At 46.4% G+C, this 15,391-nt stretch overlaps 1 protein-coding gene across 6 annotated transcripts in view; it reads left to right on the top strand.

Moving 5' to 3' along the window:
• The window catches only part of KLHDC4 (kelch domain containing 4), a 27,588-nt gene that overhangs the window by 5,891 nt on the left and 6,306 nt on the right, over positions 1-15,391 (top strand). For 3 of the 6 annotated variants that reach the window (XM_035892976.1, XM_035892977.1, XM_035892978.1), the window contains 3 exons: positions 7,095-7,187; positions 8,105-8,264; positions 15,338-15,391. In XM_035892976.1, the coding sequence (XP_035748869.1) occupies positions 7,132-7,187; positions 8,105-8,264; positions 15,338-15,391 (270 nt within the window). In that variant the 5' untranslated portion in view covers positions 7,095-7,131. Of the gene's footprint in view, positions 1-152; positions 261-7,094; positions 7,188-8,104; positions 8,265-12,832; positions 12,936-15,337 lie in introns of those variants that run through there. The other 3 variants (XM_035892979.1, XM_035892980.1, XM_035892982.1) reach the window with 3 other exon arrangements.

The following is a 15,391-nucleotide window of genomic DNA, read 5'->3' on the forward strand; positions in this document are numbered from 1 at the left end:
AGAGTGTCATAAACAGCACTCTGTCCTCCCAACCATGGTGGGTGTAGGTGTCCAACTTCAAAACAGTACTTGTTGCTCCATCTGCTTAGGCTCCTCCTGGCTGGGCTGTACAACACCGGTACAAGGATCTCGCCCAATTTTACCATTGCTTGAGAAGACAGCTTGTATGTGTCCACAGAGCCAACTTCACTCCTGATAACTGGCATTTGCTGCCTCAAGATTCCTTGGGTTAAACAAGTGAATAATTCAGACCTATCAAGGTAAAGAGGTGCCAAAAGCCCTGGTAGTTTTTGACAAGAGTTAAGGTGTCTAAATATCTTCTGTGGATCTGGGCTAAAGTCGTCTGCTAATGTTTCCTTAACTTTGGCTTCTTGGTTTTGCTGCTCATGTTTATATTTGCATGAGAGAAGAAGAGGTCTGGTGGGTCATCCAGTGGACTGAGATGTGGCTTTGGTTCTGACTTTGACATAGAGTTTCTCTTGGACTTTGGGATTGTCTTGACTGTGGGATTAGTCAGAGCACAGCTTTGGGTGGGCTGGAACTCCGTGCAGCTGACCCTTGAGGTGGCACTGGGGAAAGCAGCAGCTTTTAAACACTTGCTCATCTGCTGTTTGACCAGTTGAACTCCTGGTTATGAACTCCATGTCCTTCCAACAGGTGGGAGACCCTAAATCTGCCTAGGTTGGTGACTTTTCACCCCGCTTACAGAGTGTGGGTGCCTGTTGTCTGTGTCTGTCTCTTCTTGCACAGTAATTGAGAGGGTGGTTTAGGACTGAGCTGTGCAGAGATGGATACCCTGGCTCTGCCTTGGCACATGCCTGAGGCCACACAGTGAGTCATCACGCCTGTCTGCCTTCCAAAGATGCCCCCGGTCCTGCCGCCCCCCCCCCCCCCCCCCAAAATGGGAGCATTGATACTGCCTGACAAGGGGGAATTTTGGAGGTTTAATTGTGCTAATGTTAATGTAGCATTGAAGGGACTCTGGCATGGAAGGTGCAGGGCAACACTAGAGTCAAAGCACAAAAATCCCAAGGAGTCCAAACCAGGCTGGGTTAGAAGAATGCTTCACAGCCCAGGATCCCAGCAGCTGACTGCTCTGCGAGAATCCAGGGATCGTCCTTGTGAATAGCTCTGGGAGACTGAGGGAAAACTCTTCAATTCATAAGTGCCTGGTTCCTGTCCATCAGCGTGGTTCTTGGCTCCAGACCTGGCAGTGTTTATTAACAGCTGTAGTTTGTCATGTTACAGGAAGCCAAGTTCCCTCTAGTGAGCCTTGCTTGTCTCTGAGAAGTGGGGGTGAGAGAAACCCTCCAAAATGATGGAGGGCTCTTTAAGAGGTGCAAGGATTAAAAAGACCTGGCACTGTGCAGGCTGATCTGCCTATTGTTGTTAGGCAGAAGCTGACGTAATGACTGTGACTGTACCCTTCCCAGCTCCCCCAAAATAACTTCTGAATCCCTTCCTCAGTCTCAGCCAAATAAAGGGGATGAACTCAAATGTGTTGCATCCCTACCAGTTCCATGTAAGCAGGCAAGGGGGAGGAAGAGATGCTGGCCATAGAGTCCCTGCTGAGAGAAAGGGTTGACATTTCAACCAGGCTCTTGGTTGAAAAAATCCTCACCAGAGAGCAGTGTTAACACCCAGCTGCAGGGCGAGCGAGGGCGGGAGATTGTTTTTTGTGAGCCATTGGAGAATCCAGATGAGGCTTCGTTAGTTCCACCACTGATGGCGCAAATTGTTCTCTCGTGGGTTTGCAAATGCGTTGCTGTAGAGCTGATTTAGGGTTTTCCACTCCCAAAACAAATGCTGCAGTACCTGACCTGCCTCGGGAAAGGAGATGAGGTGGTTGTGAAGCTCTGCTCATCCCGCATCTTATCCCACGTGGGAGAGCAGCCTCACGGATGCTGAGTGTAACTTACACTGCAAAAGCACTGGTTCCGCCCCCAGAGCGAAGCATGAAGTTTGCATGTGCTGTGAGTTGCAGGGTACCCCCAGCAGTCCCAGGCTCCTGTTGGACTAAAACCCTGGCAAGAGATGTTGTCGTGATGGGTTGTTACAGTGAGTGAGGAGGGAGCCAGTTTGGCAAAGTGAGTTCCTAGGCCCCATGCTCTCCAAGCCACCCAGAGCTACCCTCCATCCTCAGGTGCTGGCTGTCACATGTCACCCTGGCTCCCATGACACTGTGGGAGGATGCATTTGGAGACATTGATACTTCATTGTCTCTTAGTAGATAAAAGGATAGACATTTTCTAAGTAAGCATTATAAATTATATGGGTGGAAGTGCCCCGGAGAGGTGATCTCTTTTTTTTTTTTTTTTTTTTTTTTTTTTCTTTTCTTTTTTTCTTTTTCTCTCCCTACCCCATTCTGGATCTGTTTGAGCTTCCATTTGAGCTTCTATCTCTGTTCCATTTGAGCTTTCTGATGTGTTTGGGTAGATGTCTGTCTTTCGGCCTTGCTGGAATTTGGAAAACGCCTGTGCCCTGGTCCCAGTGTTCGAATAAAACAAAGTGCATCCCTCCCCAACCTTGGGCAGAGTTCCAGGAGCTGCATTAATGAGGCATCTGGCAGAGGAGGCTGGGAGGGGATGTCTTTGTTTTAATGCTAACCTGACTGAGTGTAAAAATCAAGTTTCTGCTGCCTCTTTGCTTTTCCATATGGCATTTTGATTACAGTCTGCTTGGAAAGGGGAAGAGGAAAGGGCACAGATGATTTGTTGAGTTGTACAAGAGATTTTTTTCCTACTTCTTTTAAAACTATCATCATAACACGTGCTGCATTTCACTTCCTTCAACATTTTGTTTTTCTTGCCAGGGAACCCCATTGCTGCTGTCATTTTTCCACATAGGTTTCTCATACCTGTCTGAAGTCAAGCACTTGCTTATTTTGGATTGCCATTGCCCAGCTGGGATGACTGGTGACAGTGGGGGTCAGCTTGGAGGCTAGTGGTGTTGGGAGAGTGCACATATTTGGGAAGACTAAATGGAGGGGGTGGATTATGTAGGCTTTCTTGGGTCATGGTGGGGCACCAGCACTCGTACAATAAACCTTCACGTAGCAGGCCGAGCAATAATTCCATGTGTCCAATGTGGTAGCAGTGTTATCTGAATAAATGCCTGGTGATAGACGTTTGGGGTACAGGCTGGGATTGAGTAAATTCAGTTGGAAGACATAATTCTAGTGCAAATAATAGAGTAACATAATTATTCATTAAGAAATGTCTGGACAAGAGAGACAAAGTTTCTGTTTCTCTTCCACATGGGAAGAATCATGTGTGCCCTGTTTCACTTGGGTTTTGATACATTTGTTTGTGTGGATTGAAGAGCTAAGATGATCCTGCTGTGATCTGAACTTGCAGTTCTAGGAAATGTAGTTAGTCCAGCCCCACAGCTAGACTTCAGACAATTATGTTGCAGACCATCTTGCTGCTGTAAGAGGCTTGACTGTAAAACACTTTTGAAAAGAAAACCTTGAGTCCCTGTGAATAACTCATCCCTGGGCTGTGTCTGCAAAGGCTACTGGGGAGGTGGATCTCCGTTACCTCTTAGCACAGAGCACAGTGGTGCAGGTCTGCTTGACACAGTTGAAAATTGCTATATTTAGCAATATTTAGCTATCTTTACTTGCATTTTGCACGCGCAAAGATGGTCCAAACACAACAAATCCCAGCCCTTTAGAAGGCCTGCCAGCAACCGACTTTAACTTATTGGAACCACCTTATGCCTGTGATGCAGAAGGTTGCCTCAGTGCATGAACTGTGTCTTAGAGCTAAGCAGTATTTTAATCAAACTGCCTCATTCCTTCCTAGACATTCTTATTCACCTCTATGTGACCCAGTGAACTCCCTCAAAGAGAGACAGGGAGCATCACACTTTAGGGTTGTGCTTGTAAGCCAGCAGATCCCTCCTCTGTGTAGTTTTTTGTCTTACTTTTGAGCCCTTCCCTTTAATACTGGAATGTTAATGATAGTTCCCATAACAGTTTTGTGAGATGTGGTGCTATAAATATTTCAGGTTAGTATTTCACAAGTGTGTGTGTGCTTAGTGCTGTTTACAGAGAGAACTGGAGCAGTCACTGCAGTGCAGGATGCCTTTCAGCATAGGTTTGTTTCTGCTTGATGGCTCTTCTTGCTCACGTGCTATCTCACCGGAAAGATCAGGTCCTGCAACACAAGGTAGAAAGGTGCATTGGTGCTTAAAGAAGATAAGGGTATTTTGCTGTATCGAGTAGACTTCCCCTGTCAGCCCAGAAGTGAGCCTTGTGAGCTTGTTCTTCGGTAGATCAGGACCCAAACATGCAACTGTTGACTGACTTTGCAAGGGATTTGATTTGAGAATTTTGTGCCTTGTGACAATCGCGTATTCACTTGTGTACTTCCTAACTGAGTGTACAAACGCATGGGTACAGTGTCTGTCTGTGCCACTGGACGGAACGCTTGTTTGCGTTCACAAGTGTAAGATGCAACACTGAAGTCCTGGGCTTCGGCTGCCTCACGTACTGGAGGATAAAAGTGCTTTGTCCTGAAATGCCCCTTTGGTGGGATGTTCTATGCATCATAATTTTTATTATTATGAAAAGGTTTCAAGGGTCATCCGAGCATCCTCTGGATGAAGGAATAAATGAAAAGGCCTAAATTATGCAGTCTGTAGCCACTGTGACATGTAAGTCTTTAATTTTTGAATCTGGGGGCTGAAGTCGGGTCTGTTACATTACTGTAAGTCCCAGAGTAACTCCGCAAGCAAAAGCAAGGAAAAGCAAATTCCTTATGGAGCAGTTCTGATCAGACTCACGCTGTACATGCGTAGAGCCAGTCCTTATCCAAACTTATCTTTTCATCTATTTTTAAAAAAAATCTGGAGAATTTACAGCTCCCTCCCACATGTCTGCTTTCTGGTGTCAACCCCATGAAGTAGAGTATTAATCATAAAGTCTGTGAAACCATTTCCAAAATGCTTGTTTTGGACCATGAGCAATGATACAGGTAAAAGGAGGCAGTTTGCATTTGGGAAACAAGTCTTGGAGCTTGCAGCAAGTGCCTTCTGGAGCGGCAGCATGGTTATATGTTACTACCACTCCTGCTTGACTATGCCATTTGGTTTTTCCAGTGTTGCGTTTGGAGGCTGGGGCCAAAAGCCCTTGGCTGTATGAATAGCTGTACGCAAAAAATACTTTCTAAGAGCAGTTGTTGCAAGTTTAGGAGGACATGTCCTTACATCAAAGGCTATAAACTTTCCTTTATAGCTGATTCCTGCGATGTGTGAGGCTAAGGCCGAGGAAGCTGAGATGATACAATACTGTGCAGGGTGAGGCCTCCCGGAGCCATGTTTCAGCATCTGTTCTTGTAGCTTGTATGTCTAGCCTAAAGAAAGGGGAGAACAGCCTTGTGATGGAGAGCAAGTGGTGCTGGTGCCGTGAGACTTCTCTGAATTCGGATTAGGCCGCAGACTGGATGGGTTTTGCTTGTGACGTTAATTGTACACTTGTGGGAACTTGTTTACTAAAGCACACGCATCGACAAATAAACTTTTTATTGTTCAGAATTGATTTTTGACTTGGAGGAAACCTGCCTGAGGAGCAAGGCAGAAGACGTACCCTGAAAACAGGATTTTATTGTTAATGTTGATTTTTAATTCCTTCTTTCCTTTAAAAAAAGAAAAGACTTTAAAAGGTGCCATCTTTTGGAATAATAACATGGGAGTTTTGTTACAGAAGAGAAAATAATGATTTCAGATCTTGATGAAATTAATACTAGAGGTGCTATTCTGCAGGATGATACTTAAAAATCCAGTAAATGCCTAGAAACCCCTACTCTCTGTTAGAATAAAAACTCCAAGCGATCAATATTAATTCGGTCTTACCCAAACGCTGCTGTTCTGCTTGGAGTTTTTCATTATGACTGGTGTGAGATTGTCATTTTTGATGGTGAATAAGGGCCCTCATTTTCTCTCTCCGCAGAAATCTATCACCGCTCTTGATAGCTACCTGCTGCCAGTTAAAGCGTAGCAGTAGGGTTGTGAATTTAGGTTTTGTTGTTGTTTTCAACGGTGAGCAGGTTTCTTATTTATTTAGGCCCTGATTCTGCAGCCACTTAACCACGTGTTAACATTGCCTATTTGAGAAGTCTCGCTGAGTACAGTGGTGCTAACTGCGTGCACTTTGGGAGACTCCTCAGCGAGAATGAAAATGTGATGGATTAATCTGTGGCGGCAGAGCACATACAAAGCAAAACCTTGTTTTCTCTGCAGTTTGGCCTAAAGTTGCCTTTGTTTTGAGAGTTCTTGAAGTTGTTTTTGTTCTCTCATATGATGCTCAGTCTGTGGGTAAGCATGAAGGAAGGTGCATCTTCATTGCCTCTCAGGAACGTCGTTGCCAGCTGCCTGACTTTGCGTGAAGCTTTTGGATGTAACAGATGGGGTGGTGTTGCTTGTTCCTGGAAATGGAAGTGGCACATTTAACTGAAAGGTCAGGAAGGCTTGAAAGAGCAGAACAGTGGTGTGTAGCTGCTTTTTAATGTGTGTAAGTTAATAATGATGACTTGTTTTGCTGCGATGTCTTTATTCTTGAGGAAATCTTAAGTAATTTACAAAGTCTTCTCACTAATTTGATGTTGTATTCTAGGTGCACATAGATGAGCAAAGATGGCATGGGTAGGTGATTTCCTAAGACGTTGAGGGAGGGTGGATCTCAGAGCCACTCTCTGGCTCTTGCGTGGTGCTTGGAGAAAACAGCTCTGTCTGGAGTGCCTTTCTTGCAGTTGCGGGAGTTAACTGCTATTCATTAAGCTCTCCTGAAAAATTAGCTCTTGAGTCACAGCAGAAAAGACTTCAAGACTTTGGGTGCTGTTAGAGACTAGATGGCTTATCACTAGGAATAAAACTGTTACTGCAAAATGCCTGTGTTGCAAATACCAAGAGTTCCAGGAAGAGCACACGTACTGTTCTGGAGAAAAGCACACATAGTTCCCCATGGTTTCCCATTCCAGGAGAAGAGAAGCTGAACTCAACCAGCCTGGCTGCCAATGATGTCAATAAAAATTGACTTATAGACTAACAGGAAAGGGAACTTTGCTGATAAATGAAATTTCTTTGCTTTTCAGGGCGTCAGGAGGCCCTTCTGGACGAAGTGGACATCGAATGGTTGCTTGCAAAAGGCAGCTGATCATCTTCGGAGGTTTCCATGAGAGCGCAAGGTGGGTTACCGCAGGAGGGTTGGTGGTACCAAATCCTCTTTAAAAAAAAAAAAAAAAGACAACAGAATTTCAGCAGTGACAGACAGCTGGGCTTTAATGGAAGGATTATCCTCAGCAGTACTGTTACTGAACTCGACTTTTGTGTTAGAAAGACAAGTGATCTTGATTTAAAGTCTTCAAGTGTTTGAGAAACCATTGTACCACTTACACTGAAGTAGCTACTCATCCTTGTCGCTAAAGCTCAGTACGTCATTTTTGGCCTCTGAATCTTGTCAAAGAGCCTTGTCTTCCTAGAAACATCTTCTCCAGTAGGCTCTCACATACTACGTGAGGTCGCAGCTACGCTGTCATGGGGACTGTGAAGAGAGCTGAGCTAGGTATTGTCTCAGACAGTAAGCAGCATAACCGCAGTCCCTGGGAGCACACTACAAGTTGCAAAGCCCACCCTACGTTTGGCTGTGTCCTTGGGAGTTTAACCTGTGCAGAGCATTTTCCACTAGCAGGATGTGAGCTGGCTAGTAGAAAGAGAACAGGGCATATGTGTATTTTTCCCACCCCCCTAGACAAACACAGATCTAATCTGTTTTGATCTTTTGGTTTAAGTTACCTTGGACTATGCTAACTGGAAAGAGTTGACGAAACCTGTGTTGCAGTAAGGAATGACATAGGTAAAAAAGAATCCAGAGAAGTCTTGCTTAAGGGAACTTTGTCAAATGCAAATTGTTGCACTGAAATAGTAACCTTCACCTGAACAAATCTGTACGTTGCTACGGAAGGAGAAAAGCCATAAATGGAAGGAGTTGAATAACGTGTTGCACCTCTTCAGAGGTTCCTGGTGCTGTTCCTGAAGTTGTTTTATCCTGTCCTGAATGGTGACCATTACAAAAACCTGTGGTCTACCAATTTGCTTTCCCTAGAGATTACATCTATTACAACGATGTATATGCCTTCAACCTGGACTCCTTCACCTGGAGCAAGCTGGCTCCATCGGGGATTGGGCCTGCTCCAAGATCTGGGTGTCAAATGGCTACCACGCCTGAGGGCAGCATAATCATCTATGGAGGCTACTCCAAACAGGTAGGAGAGACCTTGTGGTAAGCCAGTGCAGTATTTCCTGGATGCTAAACAGAATAGCTGATGGAAAAACTAAGGGGCTAAAGTGAAAACTAAAATACAACAAACTCAGGTTACCTAAACGGGGACGATGCAATGATCTTGACCTGTGTGGGCTGTGGAGTCCTGTGTTTTGACTGCTTGGAGAGGGCAGTGGGCTTAGAGCTTGGGAGAGCAAAATTGGGATCTTCTGTACTGCTCCTTCCCTCTGCTCAGTTTTGCAAGCCTTGTCTCCAGTGCAAGATTTGGTGATCTCATCACATAACTGCCTGCTGCTGTGACTGACGATGTTTCCGTGTGTCAGGCAGCTGCCAGATGTCCAAAACACACTGGTAACGAGGGTGCACGTTAGCCTGAGGTTTTGCCAGCTCAGACTGAATGTGCAGTTGTGTCCTTGGATTGTTTGTACACAGGATGGTTCAAGCTGCTGTGAATCAGTACTACTGCCAAGAGAGGCATCTTGTCTTCTAATTGTGCCGTCGTGCAATTGTGTGCTGATCTTGGTTCAAAATGAATTTTGGATTTTCCCTGCTAATCTAATCCAATATAGGGAGGTAATATCATGGAGGTAGGAATAAATAACTGGGAGAAATTGGCAGTTTTGGCAACAGTGGTGGTTACTGCCAACTTAAAGCATTTTCAGGTAGTACTTGTCCGTACTCTAGCACTTGTAGGTTAAAAGCAGCAGTTGTCAGGAGATTTGTGTTTTCTTGCGTCAGTGAAAGGGTTAAGGGAGCAGCACTAGTTAGCAAACTCAATAAGCCAAAGAAGACTTTTGATGAGCACCAGGCTTCCTCTGGTCTGCTTCTTGCTTTGTTAATCGTGGTAATTTTTACTGGATAGCCCTTTAGACCATATGTCCTCACTGACCAAGCATCCCTGTCTCTGTGCTGGGTGAGAGGAAGTAAATATTTCATTGAGCAAAAGGCTCCTGCAAAAGCTTTTAATGTTGCGAATGGAGACAGAAGACCCGGATCCTGCTGCTACTGTCTCGGTGGAAAGGCATCGCTTCCAGCAGTGCGTCGCTGGGGGAGGAGGACGCATTGTTCTTCTGATGTGAATAAATGAACAAAGAAGAAAAGCAGGGAAAGGGGAAAGAAGATAGTCTGTCCATATATTTAGAAGCGTTTGTGCCTCCTCACAGCCTGCGCTTAGGGCTCTATCTCATCAGAAGTGCATTTGATTAAACAGCGGTAACAATACAGAGGCATTTTCTGCCCAAAAGGGCTTTGTCCTCTTCCTTTCTCTGTCCTGTTTCCTCGCTCTTGAGGGTGGGAAGGAAGCACGAGCCTGCATGCTATGCTAGTTGTGGATCTCTCACAGCTACTAAAAGCAGCTGGGTTTCAAATGCACACTGAGCCCCATGGAAATGTAAAAGTTGATGCGTGTTTGCAGTTAGTTTTATTCCACTTTACGAGTGTGGGCTCTGTCACATTGCTCTGGGTTGTTTTGAGCTAAATAAAAATGAAGTAGAAGGGCTGGGGGAATGCAAAGCTGCCCTCAGCCTTTATGCAGGACACTGAGCAAGGATAAGAGCTGGGTGCAGTTCCTCTCCAGCTTGGAGAACACCTTTTAGATTAAACCAACCTCCTGTTATGAATCTACTTCCTTTGTAATATGGAGAGCTAAGTCTGCATCTCTCTGATGTACCATTCCTAAAAGAGACTTTGCTTGTGTATTCTATAGCACAAGTGAACGTTCAGGCAGGGGTGGTGCAGCCGAGCTACAAACTGACCAAAGCACTGGACAGAAATTTTCTCTGTAGCTTTCTTGAGATGCAAAGGCAACAAACCTTTAGCATGGTCCTGAAAATTTAATTCAGCAAGATTTAACTCCTCTAGGAGAAACAACTTAATTAACATGTGGCTATTTAATTCTCCTTGTATCTTTGCTTATAGCTGATTGTGGAGCTGAGTCTCTCTGAGTTTACTTTGAAGTGAAGAGTATGTGTTTGGCTTGTGTACTCCTCCCAGAGTCATTGGCTGGGGTTCTCTTGGGGGAGAAATAAGAAGTAGAAGGTGGAGGAAACAATACTTAATTGGAGCTGGGCAAGCTCAGGAGAAGACCTGTTCCTTGTCTCCAATTAGGGAGGCAGATGCTACATTCAGGATTGCTATGAAGACATTTTTGCATATGAAACCAGGCAGGTGTCCAAGCAAAGTGCCATACACCAAGTCATGTAGAGACTTCTCTTCTAGTAAGAGGCAGGACTAAGCTGCACATACGTTGTAAAAAAAGGCATGGATTTGCGTGGATACCTCCTGAGGCTGGAGCTGCTCCCAGGCGTGTATACGGTGTGAACTGGTTTGGAGGGGGGAGGAGTGGAAATCATAATAGCTCCTGTGTTTCAGTATTGGCGTGGTATGGCTGTCACATTGCTGGAGGAGAGTTGTGATGTGGCAAGGCTGTTTTCCTGTGATGGGCAGTTCTGATGCATGATATCTTGTGGTCCTCGTAGCCCTTGTAAATCTGCTTTGAGGTACTGTACCAGAATAGCTGTGCGGTGTGGTATAATGCACGTTGCCTAGGGCAAAAAGAGATGTAAGCCCAGGAGATTCATGGTTATGGGTAGTATTGTAGGCATCTTTGTACCTAGCTGGCTGTTGGGGCTCTATAAAGCTTGAGCAACACTATCAGCTTGCAGCCAGGGATGTTCCCCTGATCGAGTGATCAATCTGCCTGTCCTCAGTCTGGTCTGAGGCACTGTGAGCTGGGAAGGCAGAAGCAGAGGGATTTGGTCCCTGCTTTGATTTGCTGGACTTGCATGCAGAACTGAGCATGGAGGGCCAGTTTTCAGTAATGTCTGTCAGTCCAGGAATATTGCTGAATTCCCTTGATGTGACCTGAATAAGAAAGTCTTTTCTGTGGCTGGGGAAATGGAGGCAGAAATGATCAAGTGACTTGTCTAAGGCACTCTAGTACTTGTGGACAGAGCCAGGGTAAGAACCTTGGTACCCAGACATGCCTTTGTCTGTGCCAGCCACTAGATTTTGCCGTTCAAGTGGAGAGCACCCAGGACACAAACGGTGAAGAAGGAGCTTTACAACCCTGAGACTAACTTGAGATGTTGGTGCACTAATTCACAAGAGCATGTCTGATATTTTAAGATGCACGATTCTTAGCACAGCGGTGTCCCTGTGTTCATCTGTTTCATCTTCAGCCTAGAAGTGATGAAGGCAACTACTGTGATCCCTTACAGAAGGGGATGTCGTGGATGTTGTCAGCTCTGCCTAAAACATACTTCAGAATCCCACAAGGAGCTCAGACTTGCTCTCTTCCCGATCTTAAAGATGTCCTCGCCTGTTTCTCATGCTGGGGATGGGGCTTGCTGCAGCAAGCTGCATTTTTGGCTGTATAAAGCAATGATACCTCTCTATTGCTAGGCAACATGAGCACACTGTGCCTGGCTGGCACGGGGAATGCAGCCGGGAGGTGTCGGAGGCTAAGACTGCTCTACCTTGCAGGTGCAAGCAGCCTACAAGCCACGGGAGGGCTGGCATTACATGTGTGCAAGGCTTTTGGATGCCAAAGACAACCAGGGTGTGGGGTTTTTTGGGGTTTTGGGGTGGTTTATTTTTAGTGGCAAGCTTTGCAAAGCTGAATTGGATTGTGCTGGGAGATTGCTTGTGGCAGGGCTGAAGTGTTTGCCTGAATTGCAAGGTCTGGTGGGACTGGTTCCCTCTGTAGTTCTGCTTGCTAAGGGCTTCTGCTAATTGGATGTATTTTGCCACTCTTGATCTCTTTTATCAGATATGTTTAGCACGTTATACACAGGGAATCCTGATTCCCCTTCTTCTCAAGAACACCTCTCTGTGCCTCAGTTTCCTTGCTCTTTGAAGGGGGATAAACAGGCGTCTTGCTGTCTGTCAGTGGAGCTAAGGGGTTTTTAGCTAATGCCTGTAAAGCTTTTGTAACTTGCTAATGTACCTCTCTGCACAAGCAGTAGGCTGTGGATATCCAAGCCAGTTTTGTGCTTGAAAGCAAACACCTGGAACTTCAAGGCAAGAAGGACAGCGGGGGGAATGGGGGCTTCTTGTGACTGACGGAGCTATTTGCTTAGGGCAAGCGGGTGTCCTGGGTGCAAGGGGATTGATCTCTCCACTAGTGGTGTACTGCTCTGCTGGTGAAGTGTCTGCTTTTGAGTCAGTGCGAGTTGGGGAAAACAGGCATCTCTTTGACAACAAATAACTAACTCCCGCTCCACCTCATTGGGGTTTTCTCAGCCCAGGAAGCTTTGTCATGTTGCAGACGCAGCGTGTTTACTACAGGGAGCCGTGTGGCTTTCAGGAGAAAAATAATGCAGTTATTCTACGCAGCTTGTACGATAGTGAGCCAGCTGCTCTCTCAGCGTTTGTTATTTCCCCTCCTTTCATGCAGACAGTGCACATCTTATTGTGCTCCTGCACCCTTCAGCCTGTGTGTCCCCTGCACATTGAATGTGTACTCTGTCTAGCATTTAAGGACAAACTGCAGCCTACCTGGGACTTGGGGTGTGGGGCGGGGGAAATAACCACCATTTCTGTTGTCATTAGCAGAGAGGCACTTTTCAGGCACTGGGGTGCACTTCAATGCTATAAGGTATCTTCCTGCCAGTCTCCCTCTCTGCCCATCCATCCCTGGCAGATGTTTGCTCAGGTGAGGCTTGGAAGGATGTTTGTTTAAGGTGATGGACAGGCTCAAAAGGCTGCTGTATCTCAGCTGTCTGCACCCTGCAGTTCGTTGGTGACTTCTGCTGCTCTAGACCTGTGTGACAGAGACAACAAAGTGTGACATTGCCAGAGGATGGCACTTGCTCGGCACAGTGACTCACAGCCCTTTGAACTTGAGAGCTACTGCTGTAGGTGCCACAGTACATGCACTGTCAGGCTAGGAATTGGTGTGCTCGATACTTAACGGCACTTTTCCTAGAAGGTGTTTCTTTCCCTTCCTGCCCTGACAGCTCTCTTTTAAGGGTCTGTTCAAAGTGGGCAGCTCCCAGCCCCTCCAACCACATCTGCAACACCAGAGCTCCTCTAGCTGTGCCTTAGAGCCACTCACCAAGGCAAAAACTTGACTTGCTTGTTTTCCATGTGTTGGAGAACTGGCGGTGGCTGAAGGAGTCATCACTGTATAGCCTCTTACTCAGAAAATAGGACTGTCACTGGTGCTTGTTCCTACAGGCTTCCTGTCCCTTGTGTGCCTGACGTTCTGTTGCTCGAGGACAGTGGGTGGAATAGTGCAGTTGTTTACTTCATTGAAGTGGTTGCACAGAAGAGGATCTCTCCAGTGCAGACATCCTGTCTTAATGAGTGTGTGTCTTTCAGTTTGCTAGTGGGCATGCTTAGGTGCATGTGGAGACCGAGAAGATGCATAAGCCACAGCCCCAAACTACCAAATTTCCCAAGACAGCCCTACAGACCCTGGTCCTTAAGTTAACTGAAGCTTCCTTTTTGCTGCACTGTGAGCAGAGTTCTCCTGTTTCCTCTGAAACTTCATTATCGGCCTTCCTCAGGGCTTCTCAGCGTCATCCAAGTTACAGCACTGTTGTGCAATGCCTCAAACGCTTCCTTCTGCCTTTCTAAGAATTTAATACCATTCCTACAAGTTGGATACTGGGCCATGCAATAACAACACAGCGTACCCTGCAATAACAAAACCTGTCAAGTGCCAGGCACGGGGTTGGGTACGGATGTGCAGCAAGAACAGGACGGCACCGGCACCGTGCTGTTGTGCTCTCAGGTGTGCCCAAGCTCTGCTCATCTTTCTGAGGGCTGGACCCAACCCTCCCAGCTTTTGCTGGGATCCACGGCCTGCATTGTGGAAGCAGTTACACAGCATAGCAATGCCATTGCCCCCAGGAGGAAGGGAATTACAAGGAAGTAGGAGCTCTGCATGAAGGATGGGTGGATAATGACATTATTAAAAGACCTCCTACAGTGGTGTTGCATAGCGCTGCTTTCAAATGCTGCATGTTGCTATGAGTGCTGGAGTACAGGGGCTTACAGTGAAAGGAGCAAGGGAAAATCGCATTTAAAATGATGCATTTAATTGCCTCAACTGAGGCTTGATCCTGTTCTCGCTGGTGTCTGGCTATTGCCTTTAGTAGGGGCGGAAGTGGGGCTTCTGTTTCTGTTTAGGAGAAAAAAAAATAATGTTGCTCAAGGCTCTATGTGGCCCCCAGAGCTAAAAATGATAGCTGCAGTTGGGCTGTGGCGCAGAGAGCGAGCTGTCACCTCTGCTTCTCTTGTAGTGGGATGGAGATGGCGGGGGGTGGCAGGGACTGAAAGTCTGCTTGCTAGTCACAGATCTGTACTTAAACTTGGGCCTTGCAAATGATACAGCACAGACGTTCTGAGCTTCTGCTCAGCATTCAAGGGCAGAATCCCAGAGGGCCTTGTGAGCCCTGTGGAAGGTTGTCGTGTGCCACTTTGGTGGAGTGGGTATCTGCTCTCTTTTACAGCTAAAGAAGCAGAGGCACGGATGTTAAATGAGTCCCTTGAGGTTGAGAGCACCTGATACTGTCTGTGGCAGAGTAAAAGGCAGGACCTTAGGTCTCCTGTTTCCTTAGTGCTGCCCACCCTTCCTTCAGCAAAACAATCAGTTTTAATCCCTTGTGACGATTTGTTTCTCTTCTCTGGGTGCCAAAATTCCTGCCCTTAAACTGCATCCTGTAGTCTTCAGACAGCCATAAGTCCCAGGATCTGTCTTGCAGCCTGGAGAGCCCTGTCTGGTTGTCACTGGCAGAAGCTGGTTGTGGCTCATCACAAGAAGTAGCCCTGGTTTGCACATATGGTTGTGAGCTCTCTGATGCTCCAGGAGCCACACTGTGACTACCTCTGGGACTTATCCTTGCCCCAGTCACTGTGTTTGCATTTTCAGCGCAGGAATGTATAGATTCAGGCTGTGTTTAGGCTTATATGTTGGGGTGGTGAGTTCAGAATGGCACATACCACCATTCTGGTATGGGTGACTTTCTAGGCCTTGAGGAGTTGGACCTTCTATGTTTTGAGCCACTGAAACTGTTTCACTGAGCATCCCTGTCTTTCCCTTCTCTGCAGAGAATTAAGAAAGATGTTGACAAAGGTACCCTGCATACAGATATGTTCCTGCTG

This window comes from Egretta garzetta, unplaced genomic scaffold (assembly GCF_000687185.1).
Source record: "Egretta garzetta isolate BGI_Z169 unplaced genomic scaffold, ASM68718v1 scaffold284, whole genome shotgun sequence".
NCBI lineage: Eukaryota > Metazoa > Chordata > Aves > Pelecaniformes > Ardeidae > Egretta > Egretta garzetta.